This window comes from Spermophilus citellus (assembly GCF_964194105.1).
Source record: "Spermophilus citellus genome assembly, chromosome: 3".
Classification (NCBI taxonomy): Eukaryota; Metazoa; Chordata; class Mammalia; order Rodentia; family Sciuridae; genus Spermophilus; species Spermophilus citellus.
This window is the reverse complement of record NC_138184.1, coordinates 220,790,990-220,803,548: the sequence shown is the minus strand read 5'-3', so window position 1 is coordinate 220,803,548 and position 12,559 is coordinate 220,790,990. Positions and strand designations below refer to the sequence as shown.

Below are 12,559 nucleotides of genomic sequence, written 5' to 3'. Positions count from 1 at the left end.
CCTCTGCTGTGTGGAGGCCTTTTTCTTTTCCTCTCCTGTCTCACATGGTGTTTGGATGTCCTTTCTTCACTCGGCCAATAGGTTCACTCCCTAACTAGAGTCAGTGACTGTCATCTAGAGTTTCTTAATGGCATGCAGCATGAGCAGATAGACCGGCCTGAGCTGTCCTTGAAATGGCAGGCACAATTGCAGGAGAATGGATGTGTGTGCTGCTGGGTTTGGGGTCACCACAGTTGGCTACAGCTTTTTTGGTTTTCTCTTCTAAATATTAAGACATAGGCACTTAGCACATATATACAGTTAGGTTAAGGAGGTTGATGGAATGTGCTCAATTTTGGGGACCCTGACAATGAATAAATAGTTTTAAAATTCATTTGATACTCAATTCAATGAGAAATATAAAAGCATATCTGATCCAACCTCAACTCATGGAAAACCAGTGATACGAGCACATCTAAAATTACATTGAGTGATATGAAAGCATCTAAAATTATTCCTCAAGACGAAGAAGAAGGGCAGGCTCTGGTCCTGTTCAGACACAGATATGAAACTATTAGTAAAATTTCTTCTTGTAGATATTAATCATGCACCAAGATTCCAGAGGACTGTTGAGGCTGGTGATTCAAGTATCAGAGCAGCTGGGAATGACCTTCTTTGTACAGAGCCCTCCGCAGGGCACTCTTGACCTCTGCGTTCCTCAGGCTGTAGATCAGGGGGTTCAGCATGGGGTTGAAAAAACTGTAAAATAGGAAAAGGATCTTCTGCTGCTCCTCAGGGTGGCGGGACTGGGGGGCCATGTACATGACGATGGCGCTGCCAAAGAAGAGCCCCACCACACAGAGGTGGGAGGAGCAGGTGGAGAAGGCCTTTCTGCGGCCCTCCCCTGACTGGATCCTCAGGATGGCCAGCAGGATGCGCGTGTAGGACACCAGCACCCAGCACAGGGGCCCCACCAGGACGAACACGCAGGCTGCAAAGATGACGACTTGGTTGAGCCTGGTGTCGGCACAGGCCAGCTTGAGGACAGATAAGATCTCACAGAAGAAGTGGTTGATCTCGTGAGGCCCACAGAAGGGCAGCCTCAGGATGAGGACCACGTGGACCAGGGCCAGGAGGGAGCCACATACCCAGGAAGCAGCAGCCAGGATGGTGCACACTCTCCAGCTCATGATGGCAGAATACTGGAGGGGTTGGCAGATGGCCACATACCTATCATAGGACATCATCACCAGGAGGAGACATTCTGTAATAGCAAAAGTCAAAAAGAGAAAGGTCTGGGTCATGCAGCCCCCAAAGGAGATGGGCAGGGCGGGGTCCAGGAGATTCAGCAGCATCTGGGGCACTGTGTTGCAGGCGTAGGCGATGTCCACTAGGGCCAGGTGGGAGAGGAAGAAGTACATGGGGGTGTGCAGTCTGGGGTCCAGGCAGCTGAGAGCCAGGATGGCCCCATTCCCCAGCAGAGTGAAGGCATAGAAGAGGGAGAAAATTCCAAAAAGAAGTACATGAATCCTTTGGCCAAGACAAAATCCCAGGAGGATGAACTCTGTGACCATTGTCTGATTTTCCTCCATTTCTCTATTAAAGAGAATGTCAGATAGCTATGTGACATGATCATTTTAAAAACATTAAAATGTCTTAAACATTGAAACGAATTATTTATTATTTCATAGATTTTAGGTGTGTGAAATTTTATTAGTAAATGCTATTAAGAACCATTCAGTTATAAGCAAATACATAATTAAATGAAGTATTATCTGTTTAAAAAAATTAATTGTCTGTCTATAAGTTAATATTTTAATCTGACATATGAGGTTTGGAAGAAAAATATATAACTAAGGATTAATTACCTGGAGGCTTTGACATTGATGCAATTTAGAACTAGCAAACCCATACGAATAACATCACCCTGAAACAGGTTGTCTAAGAGCTTCACATGTGCATATTTGTAGGAGAAATACTGTAAAGTAGAGGCAGCTATGTAAGAACTTTTAAAATAAGGATAGTCCCAGAAAAGAAAATAATTATAACAAGATAGAAATCATGATTGAGTTTCTTTAAGTATTTAAATTATCACTAGATTCTAAAGATTGCATTATATGACATCACACAAAACAAATTATTTAAACAGTGGCTTTTTGTTATTAATTTTATTTTCGATTGACAAATCATAGTTGTATGGATTTTTGGTGATGTTTTGATGCATGTGTACAATGTGGAATGCTTTGAGGTAGAGAGTAGAAAGAAGAAGAAAGTGATATGATACATGTATGCATATATAGATAATTTATGTCCAATGATATATATTTATTTCTCCATAAACATGTACACTAATATATTATATAAGTGTTCATATCTATAAAAGTGGATATAATTTTCTTGAAATATTGAAAGAAAGCAACATTTGGTAATTTGGCAACTGGTCAACTGGGTGATTCACACAATTATTAATTCACCATAAGAATTTTTCTTTTGTAACTCATAGAGTTTGGGTCAAATTGCGTTTCATCAAGCAGTCAGTAGCATAAGCCTGGCCTCAGTGTGCACTGGTGTAAATGTGTTTCCATAAGCTCTGAAAGATCTTAGGAGAGTGGCCTGGCAGGTTCCTATGGCTGTCCCTGTGAAAACACTGAGGCACATTTCCCAGGAACTATCTGCACAGACCTTCCCTGTTAGATCCTCTCAGAAAAGACATAGGCTGGAATGAAAGTAAGGAGGGAATATGCCCACTTTGCTATTAATTCAACCCTTCATGTTTGTAACCCACCCTATCCCTGAAATTTCAAACACAGTAATTTTCTATTTAAACTGAAAGCAGTGGCTGACCTCAGCAACAAGAACTGTCACTTTATAATTAGGTGATAGCAAGAAATTATTAAATTGATAATTCAGTATATCTAATTCAAAAATTCTTGATAAGATACTCAATAGATGAAATAATTGGTGGTATAATAATGGATGAATTTGGCTTTTTGACCTTAGATTATGGATAAAATTTGCTTTAGTAAATCATGTTGAAATTTAACATGATTTCTACAGCAAACATTGGTCAAGGGTAAATAAATTGATACTTAGCACTTTTCCACGATTAGCGTGAGGAATGACACTGGTTTTGGCTGGTCCCTGTTGAAATCATCATCAAACCAAGGGTGCTGTCAGGTGTGTTCCCAGGAGGACTTGCATATGAAAGACAGAGCTGTGTTCTGAGAAACAGACTTGTAAAACCCACCTATAACCGAGGAGATTGACCATCTACAGATGGAGAAAGTAAGACAGTATCAGGAAACATATGACTGGAGAGTTTGGGGGGTCTGCAAAAGTCCACTCCAGCTGTCCTAGCCACCTGGTGGTTGAAAGTCCACATGGATGTTTGGGTGATCAGCAATCAATAGCTCTACTAACTAGGATCTCTGAAAAGTTCTTCTTGCTCTGATTCATGCTCTCCAATCTGCCATTAGGCAATAATTCATTTTTCTAGTTATATTTTTCTACCAACAAGTAATGTGCTACTTGGAAAATTTCTTCTCTCCTTTTTCATTATTGATTTTAAATCAATGAAGCTTTAGATATTCTGCTTGAAGCATTGTCCCATCATACTTTTGGGGAGCATGACAGTTTCTGAATAGAGTTTCCAAAGCTGGATCTAAAAACTAGGAAGCAAATTCTGGGCAAAGTAACCTGTTTAAGCAAGACCTGGGGAAAGAAATAGGTCGCTTCTTCTAGCAACAGGTGACATGCTTTTTTCTTTCTTTTTTTTTCCCCTTATAAGCACCATTGATTAAAAAAAAAAAAAACTTTGATACAAAATGAATAAAAATAATATATTTAAAAATCTCCACACATGACTGAAGTTGATTTGATGTAAGGTTAATATTAACAATTTCTGTGGCTGACAAATTGTCCACATTTATAAATACATGAAGCTTAGGAAAATATTTGGCTGTGGAAGATACACTTCAATCCAGTTGATTATAAAGCAGTAATTTCCTTTCCCAGCTTTCCTTTATTTCTCTCAAAATTAAGTGAACTGGATGGTTCTTTTCTACAGTAGTAGACATGAGTGAAGCAGAATCCCTAAAATAGGCACCTATTGCTAATATATGGCTCAGTTGACCCCTGGGGCTGTTTACTTGTAAGTGACAAAGGAGAACCGAAAACCAAGCTCTAGCTTACATAGTGATAAGCTGAGACTTTGTTAAGTTTTCTTACAGGCTATGGGCTAGGATAAGGGATTTTTTTCTGAGGAAAGTACTATTGTGGACCAGGAAGAACTGAGGGTCCATTTAATGTAATTGTCAATCTATTAAAATGGACAATGATGGTCAGACCAAGTGCTTCCTGTATCATCAGCACTCAGGAGCACAAAGTGTAACAAATGGGTGCTTCTGTGCCTATGAAGACTGTATTGTGAAGATGTGCTTCAGGAGGAGAAGAGATTAACATAAAGGTAGGCAGTAAACATGAAAGTCCTCTAAAAAGAAAAGTATTATTAAAGTCTTACTGACTGTCTCCATCTTTGCTCACTTTGCTACATGGCCACCTGATACCTCAGTCCATTTTCTGTACTCTTTCCATCCCCAACACAAAGACTTATCCTCCAGGCTACTGAAAATCTATCTTGTACACTGATTTCCTGAGCAAATTAAAAATATCTGATACTGACCTTAATGCTGTATAAGGTATGTACAAGACATAGCTATAGTGTCCAGTGGGCTTCATGTTCCATTGCAATAAGTGTTTTTTCCTAAATTTAGCATGCATTGTGTCTGTTATGACAAGAATTAAATGTATAATTTATAAATGAACCCTATATAATAATTGTGCTGAAATGAAGCACTACTGTTTAGTATGCCTGACTATAATTTCCTTTGACTAAGAAAGTCATCGTATATATTTCATCTAAATCCACAGCAGAAATTTCTTACTTTTTAGTGTCATCATTCCCACAAACTTCTCTATCTTGTAGATATTTCTCCACCAATGAAAAAAACTTGTAAATATAAAATATACCTTTACACACTTTATCCATGAGATGTGTACTTTTAATGCTATTAATATAGAAAGTGAATGATGAGCATCTCTAGTGTTAATTGAGATAATTTAGGTCTGTTGTGATACTTAAAGAATAATAATGATAGAGTAAAAGAGTAATAGTGATAGTCAACCAAAGGGAGTGATAGTCAACCAAAGACTAGATGCTAAATCATGTCTAAGCAGAATTTAAGGTAAAACAAAATAAGGCAACTGGTTCACTCTCACATTTGGGCTCAAGGACCTCAGAAGGAGGATCAGGTGGAGGTTGGAACAGGGTCCTGTTTCTCAGAGCTTCTGTGGTTGCTGCTGAACCCTCCCCTGTTCCTGATTGAAATGCAGCAGAATCCTCAGAAAAGGAGGGTTTTTTTTCCTCTGATGGGCTCAGCCTAGTTAGCAGCTCTTGAGGACTCACTGGGGGGCCAGGTCATGAGACTTTGAGCATGCCTATGTCTGCTGGGAAGAAGAGACAAAGCAATTGTCTTTTTCTGTTTCTATTTTCATCCCCAGCAGGACACACAATTAGGAAGCAGAGAAAGGCACAGAGCACACCTCTGAGGCAACAGCTCTCATTACAGGCCCCAGAATACTTGACATGGTTTAAGTCTCATGAATCCCAGTCTCCAGACTCCAAGGTGTAGAGATGCTGGGGAGAACAGGTTAGGGAGGCATAAAGACAGCGAGGAGTCCATGGAGGGGTGAGGAGTCCCAGTGGGATTCATTAGGGCCTACCTGAAGGTAGAGTCTGCTAGGGCACAAACCACCAATACAGGTCATCCATGGGAAGTATTATCTAATCTCTGTTCTGAGTTGGGGAAGTTCTGATTTCAGTGCCTCAGGGAAAGATAGGAGAGTATCCTCTCCATGATAGCTTCCATAGACGCTTTCTGCTTTTTTCTTGATTGAGAAGATTTCCTACTGGAGATGTCATATGCATTCATATTTCACATTTTTTATACTATTGGACATAAGATACAAGTATTATTTTCAAAGTCTGTGTACCAATTGTACCATTTAGAGAGTCATTAGTCTTTTATAGTTTGATCTCGGACTCACTGGTTGATGGGAGATATTATAGGAAAATCTATCCTGGTTATCGAATTTTTGAGAACATGCCAGCCTGTGATCCAACACTACACAATCACTGTGAGAAAACCTTTAAGGACAATGAAATATGGCTCCTGATCATATGAAAGTCTTAGGGAATGGTAGACCATTTGTAAGTACTGGAATATTTCAATATCTCTTCATGCTCCAGGGGACCTACTGAAAAGGTAGAAGTCAGGAAACTAAAATAAAAGAAAAAATTGTAGTAGAAAAATAAAAAAAAACTTATGAAAATAGTCATTTTAGGGCATAGTTTTAAAGTTAATATCATATGGCCATCAGTTATTAAAAGTTATTTTAGGGTATAAAAGTAAAAATATTGAAGATGACAAAAAAATTAAATGTTAATGTTTATAATGCTAAATTTAAGCCTAGGAAAATGCCTCATTTTAAAATTGCATGTTTTCTATCTGTGTTTCTGAAAGCACATCATTCTGATATAGCCTTTAACTGTGTAAGTAGTGGGTTTTGAAATCTTTCCAAGTTTTTATGAGAAAATTAGTTTAATTTTAAACTCTGACATACCCAAATTATACTGATTTTATGCAGTGAAAAATGCATACAGAATCATCAGGGCATACTGATTCGTGATGAAGGGGATGGTTGAAGTCATTATCTCCAAAAAATCTGTCATTGAAAAGTACCCATAGTGACTTGCCATGACCTGCACGGCTAACTCAGAATCCTGCAAGGGGCAATGGGGGATTGGAAAGACAAACACAGAAATTTGAGACCAGGTGGGACATAACATCTGGATGGCAATGCAATGACCCAGAGCTAGCTCAGCACTTTATTATATAGGTTTTATCAATAAAAGATTATTTGTGGGAAAGTTTCTGCAAAGCAGGCAGACTTGAAGTTCCTAGTGCTGATGAGATATTATAGTTATCTCGCTATGCTCAGAATCCTCTATCTCTGGGAGCCAGTATCTGAATTTCAAAGAGAAAACTGATATCTCGGAGCTTTTGCACAGAGTGACCACAGGCCAGCATCGCCATAGCAACTGGGCAATGTTAACCCATACTTTTGTACAGGGAGATCCCAGCGCAAGCGCACCACAATCATGAAGCATTCAGATACTTTGATCCACATCGCTGCTCCCTACAGTAACCTTCACTTTCTCTAACCAAACAGAGCACAGATTCTCACAGGCTGATCAGGGATACTGTGCTCAGACTTTCGTCCTCTGTAGAGATTCATCTTGCAGAGGAAAAAAAAAAAAAAGAAACATTTGCCTTAGAGGGCATTTTCAAGAGGTATTCACAATGAGTCAGTCAAATCTCTTGTTCCAGAAAACTGTTAACAAACACATGAAAAAAATTTCATGAGATCAGATAAGTTTGGAAAGCAGTGGTTGAAAGCTGGAACAGGATTCTACTTGATGAAATGAAGTTTTAGTTTTCACTATACTAATTCAGATTGAGGCCTAAAGTGAGGCATCCGGTATGCAGTTTTTCTTTTTTAAAAAATTATTTATTTGTTTATTTATTGTTTTTAGATATCCATGATGGTATGGTGTATTTTGACATATAATAATTACATGGGGGTAAAACCCATTGCAATTTGATCTTATTCTTGTGGTTGAACATGATGTGGAGTTACACTGGCCACATATTCATATAGGAGTATAGGAAAGTTATGTTCAATTCGTTCTACTGTCTTTCCTGTTCCCATCTCCTCTCCCTGCCCTTCATTCCTCTTTGACTAATCCAATGAACTTCTATACTTCCCCTCCCAATTCTCCCTTGTTATGTGTTAGCATCCACATATCAGAAAGAACTTTTGGCCTTTGGTTTTGGGGACTGGTTTATTTCACTTAGCATGTTATTCCCCACTTCTATCTATTTACTAGCATGTTATTCCCCACTTCTATCTATTTACTGGCAAATACCATAATTTCATTCTTCATAAACTCCATTTGACCACAGAAGAGTTGAATGTCCTCTGGAGGAGACAGTGTTTTGAGGAAAACACTTTGGGAGACAGGGAGTTGGACTATAGTTTGATGAGGATATGGTAATGGGCATTGTTCTGGAACCATGGTTTCCAAATCCTGGCCCTGGTAGAGACTAGTTGCAGCATGATTTTCTATTGATAATATCTGAAGACATGGATTTCTAGAATTCATTCCACATCAGTTGAATTGAATCAGTCAACCAATGTAAGGCACGGGACAGCCTGGTTTTCATTTAGTTCTAAGGTAATTTTCATGCTCTGAATGCTTAGGAGCCTCTCGGAATGATACGTTCCTCAGTCATGTCAACCATGAAGCTGTAATCCTTTCACAAAGTTCTCCCTATTCCCAGCACTCTCTTCAAAGAATTCTTCTGAGTTTCTGAGACTGTAAATCAGGGGGTTGAGCATGGGATTGAAAAGGCTATGAAACAGCAGGAGATATTTCTTCTGCTCCTTGGGGTTCTCATAATTGGGTCCAACATACGTGATAATGGCTGTACCATAAAACAGTCCAACCACACAGAGGTGGGAGGAGCAGGTGGAGAAGGCTTTTCTTTGACCCTCCCCTGACTGGATTCTTAGGATGGCACAGAGTATGCACACATATGATACTACAATTGAGGAGAATGGCCCCACCAGCACAGATACTGCCCCAGCCAAGACCATGTTCTCATTGATATGGGTATCTGCACAGGCAAGTTTGAGAACAGCCATGATTTCACAGAAAAAGTGATTGATTTTTTGGGACACACAGAAGGGCAATGGTAGGAGTAACACTAGATGAATCAGGGACAGGAGAACTCCAATGGTCCAGGAAGTGACAGCCAGGGTGATGAAGACTCTCCAGCTCACGATGGCAGAATATCGAAGAGGTTGGCAGATGGCCACATACCTATCACATCATCACCAGGAGGAGACATTCTGTAATAGCAAAAGTCAAAAAGAGAAAGGTCTGGGTCATGAAGCCCCCAAAGGAGATGGGCGTGGCTGGGTCCAAGAGGTTCAGCAGCATCTGGGGCACTGTGTTGCAGGCATAAGCGATGTCCACTAGGGCCAGGTGGGAGAGGAAGAAGTACATGAGGGTGTGCAGTCTGGGGTCCAGGCAGCTGAGAGCTAGGATAGCCCCATTCCCCAGTAGAGTGAAGGCGTAGAAGAGAGAGAAGAGCCCGAAGAGGAGCACCTGCATCTTTGGGCCAAGTGGAAATCCCAGGAGGAAGAATTCTGTGACAGATGTCATATTGTTTCTCATATCCCTGTGGCAGAGGAAACTGAATTAAAGTCATCTTTTAAGAGAAGAAATTAAATACAGATACACTTTTGTGGGGCAGCAAAATATCCAGAGGCAGCTTCAGTGCATTTTTATGTTTTTAAGTGAATGCTTAAAGACTTTATTTGGTAAACTCTAAAGAAAAACTTAAAAGTAAATAATGCACACATATACATATGTTTTTATGTTAATATTTTTAATGAAGTCAAGGTTGAAATTTCAAAAATAAGCTTATTATCCTGTCTTAGTCTAATATATGAGTTTTTTTGATTCATTTGAGTTGCTCCATATTCTTCAAATAAACTCTACTTTCCTTGCATACACTATTCAGAATTATTCTCTGTTTGTCTTTCTTTATTTCTTTTTTTTTTTCAGAAACAAAGCACCCTAGCTGATAGACCTTATTAAGTTTAATCTCAGGTTGGAAAGTCTCACGAAGGACAGAGAATACCAAGGTTGGATACAGGTGTGTCCACATGCACTTTCTACTCCTGTATCAATTGTCACCTCCACACCAAAGATCTCATAAAACTTCCCATTGTTTAAGTATAAAGACTAGTTTCAGCATCAAGTCTTATTTTTGTTATTTAGTTTTTTACAATTAACATTTAGATGGGCATTTATATGAAGGACTAAACAGCTTTGTACCATGTCTTTTTATCTAGATGTGTAATCAGGAGATAAACAGTGTTGGCTTTTGAGTCCTATTGTTAAAAGCTCTAGAATGCAGTTTTAGGCACTGTCTCTGCAGGTCAGGATAGGCAATAGTTCATCTTCTATGAGAAATATTGCCTGAGGCAATAGCTTAATTTTTTTTCCTCCTGAGAAATGATGAAGAAAGGGTATCTAAATCTTTTGAGGTTGTCTATGATTCCATAGTAAAATTGTAAATATAAACATGGTATTGCCTTTCTTTTTTCAATTTTATTCTCATCTTTTATGTAATATCAACTTGTCTGAGAGATAGCCAGAATTGGCAGTAATCCTTAATTTAATGGTCATAAAATTATAAATCTGACAGTACAAAATGTCATAAAAAATCAACCCATTTACATTTTGGACTTCTCCTGTTACCATTCCAACAGTAAGTGGCATGCTCAGGCTGGTAGAAATAAAACATTATTTGGGAATTTATTAATTTCCTATTGTTGACCTTATCTTGTTCTTAGGTAGAGCTACTGATGAGTTAAACTCTGAGCTCCTATTCATTGCTCAGACTCCATGGCATTATAAGATTGTGTATAATAAAAAAAATCACCATTTGTACACTTATTTATTTGTCTTGCTTCTCTGTTTCTGACACTTTAAACTAAGCATTGTAAAAATAAAGTGCAGATCTATGTTGTTTGTTAATATTAAACTTTACCAGAAAATCATTTTTCCATATATATTTCTCCACTTTAAAAATAGCTATCAATCAGAAATAACCATTAATATATCAATTTTAATAATCTATTAATATGCTGATATATAATATATTGATAACCCTTAATATATTTTACTCAAATTATCCAAAATCAATGAGCAGAATTTAATCAGAATGATACTTTTGCATGACAGTAAAGTGTGATAGTAAAAGCAAATAGCAAACGAAAATGACATTAAATTATGTTGATTGGAACTCACAAGGATAACTAGGAACTCTGGGTGTCTAGAGATGGTTATGGTATAGGCACTCCAATAAATAGTCATGCAGAAAAGGCAAACATTTCTACAATGTGGCTGGATTTCCTGATGGTACTTGCTGTTTGTGAAATGCCCAGGAAGGATCTTGGCTCTTCAAGTTGCCTTTTGGAAGGAAAGGTTTTATGAATTTATCGTCTCTAAGGAGCACCTTCCCAACTGTCATGAGAGCTTTGTATAGCAATTTGGAAAATAGGTCTCACTTTCACCCCCATGGGTCCTACAGAGACATGAAGAACCCAACCCCTGTTATACTCCCAGCCTCAGAGGATTGGATCTTATCTATTTCTGTCTCTGAGAAAGCCATGGAGATAGCAAGATCCTTATATTTTAAGACAAGAACAGGTAATACCATCATAAATAAAAGAATAAGCACATATAAAGTCATACTGTGGGACCACATCACTATTACAGCTACCCTAATATGTGAATGTGTGATAGTTTATGGATTTTTATGTTCTTCCAAGACCCTGCATTCAAGGGGTGCTCTGGAGATGAAAAGACCCATGCCTGGTTATTGCTTAACAGTGAAATAAAATCTTGACATGAATTCCTGAAACCACATTTCTTTGAGTGTGGTCTGGTTTCCCAACTATTCTGAAGCTGGTTGGAGAACAAACTTGAATTCCAAGATCTTATTCATCAGATCATCTTAGATGGAAACTCAGACCTTTCACCCTTGGACACATATGGAGATTGTGGGCAGTTGTTTTAGGGATTGGAAGTTGTAAGTATTGTTGATCTGCCTGGAGGAAGAATGGAGGAGGCACAAGGATAAAGTAAACTTTACTTTTTGACATTCTCTATCTTTGATAATATGGTCCTGCCCTCACGGGAAGGAGGGAGATCTGTGAAAGCAGAAGGCCAGCTCCTGTTCTTTCAATCCTTGTGGATGGGAATGAATCTGGGTTCGACCGTCACAGTGGTGTACCTTACACTTAGCACAGTGAAAGATAATGCTTACACTATTATCACAGTGTGTATGTGGAGGATAGCATCCCACTTCTTCAGGGTGTTGCCCAACATCCAGTGCCTTAAAGCTCACAATTTATATCAGGTCACAATTTCTGAGAAGTAGAAAACATGTTGGAACCTATGAATTACTTGGTCATGTGTTTATCATCTTTCACTGTCATGGTCTATCGAACCATATGTGATGTCATGCAATAAACCTATCAGTAAATCAGATGATCTGATAAGCCTCAATAGAGGTAATGGTCAGAGTACGACAGACAGAAAGGGAAATCCCCTACACTGAATATATATTATTTGCAATCACGATGAATTATTGCCCTATACAGACAAGGTGCAAGGAATCTGACATAATTAGCATGCCACCAACGAACTTATTGGTCTCCTCAGACAAAGGTCCCATATTGAGGACCCAGCATCGGTCTCTGCTACTGAAAGGTCAGAGATGCAACAGAGTAGTGAGTCAGTGCCAAGCAGCCTTAGTGAGGGGCAGCCTACATTATTGGTCTCATTGCAAAGTGTCCACCTCTGTGGCCATCGATACTG

At 38.9% G+C, this 12,559-nt stretch overlaps 1 protein-coding gene and 1 pseudogene across 2 annotated transcripts; both read right to left on the bottom strand.

The window, feature by feature from the left end:
- Window positions 1–629: 629 nt before the first annotated feature.
- On the bottom strand, window positions 630–1,571 carry LOC308645105 (olfactory receptor 2A1/2A42-like; the record flags this gene model as incomplete). Its single annotated transcript, XM_081287111.1, has 1 exon — window positions 630–1,571. The coding sequence occupies one exon, from the start codon at window positions 1,569–1,571 to the stop codon at window positions 630–632; it is 942 nt and encodes a 313-aa protein (XP_081143237.1).
- A 6,846-nt stretch (window positions 1,572–8,417) lies between these two features.
- LOC308645110 (olfactory receptor 2A7-like) lies at window positions 8,418–9,340 on the bottom strand (annotated as a pseudogene). The gene has a single exon. The product of its transcript is annotated as an olfactory receptor 2A7-like (transcript).
- Window positions 9,341–12,559: the final 3,219 nt, after the last annotated feature.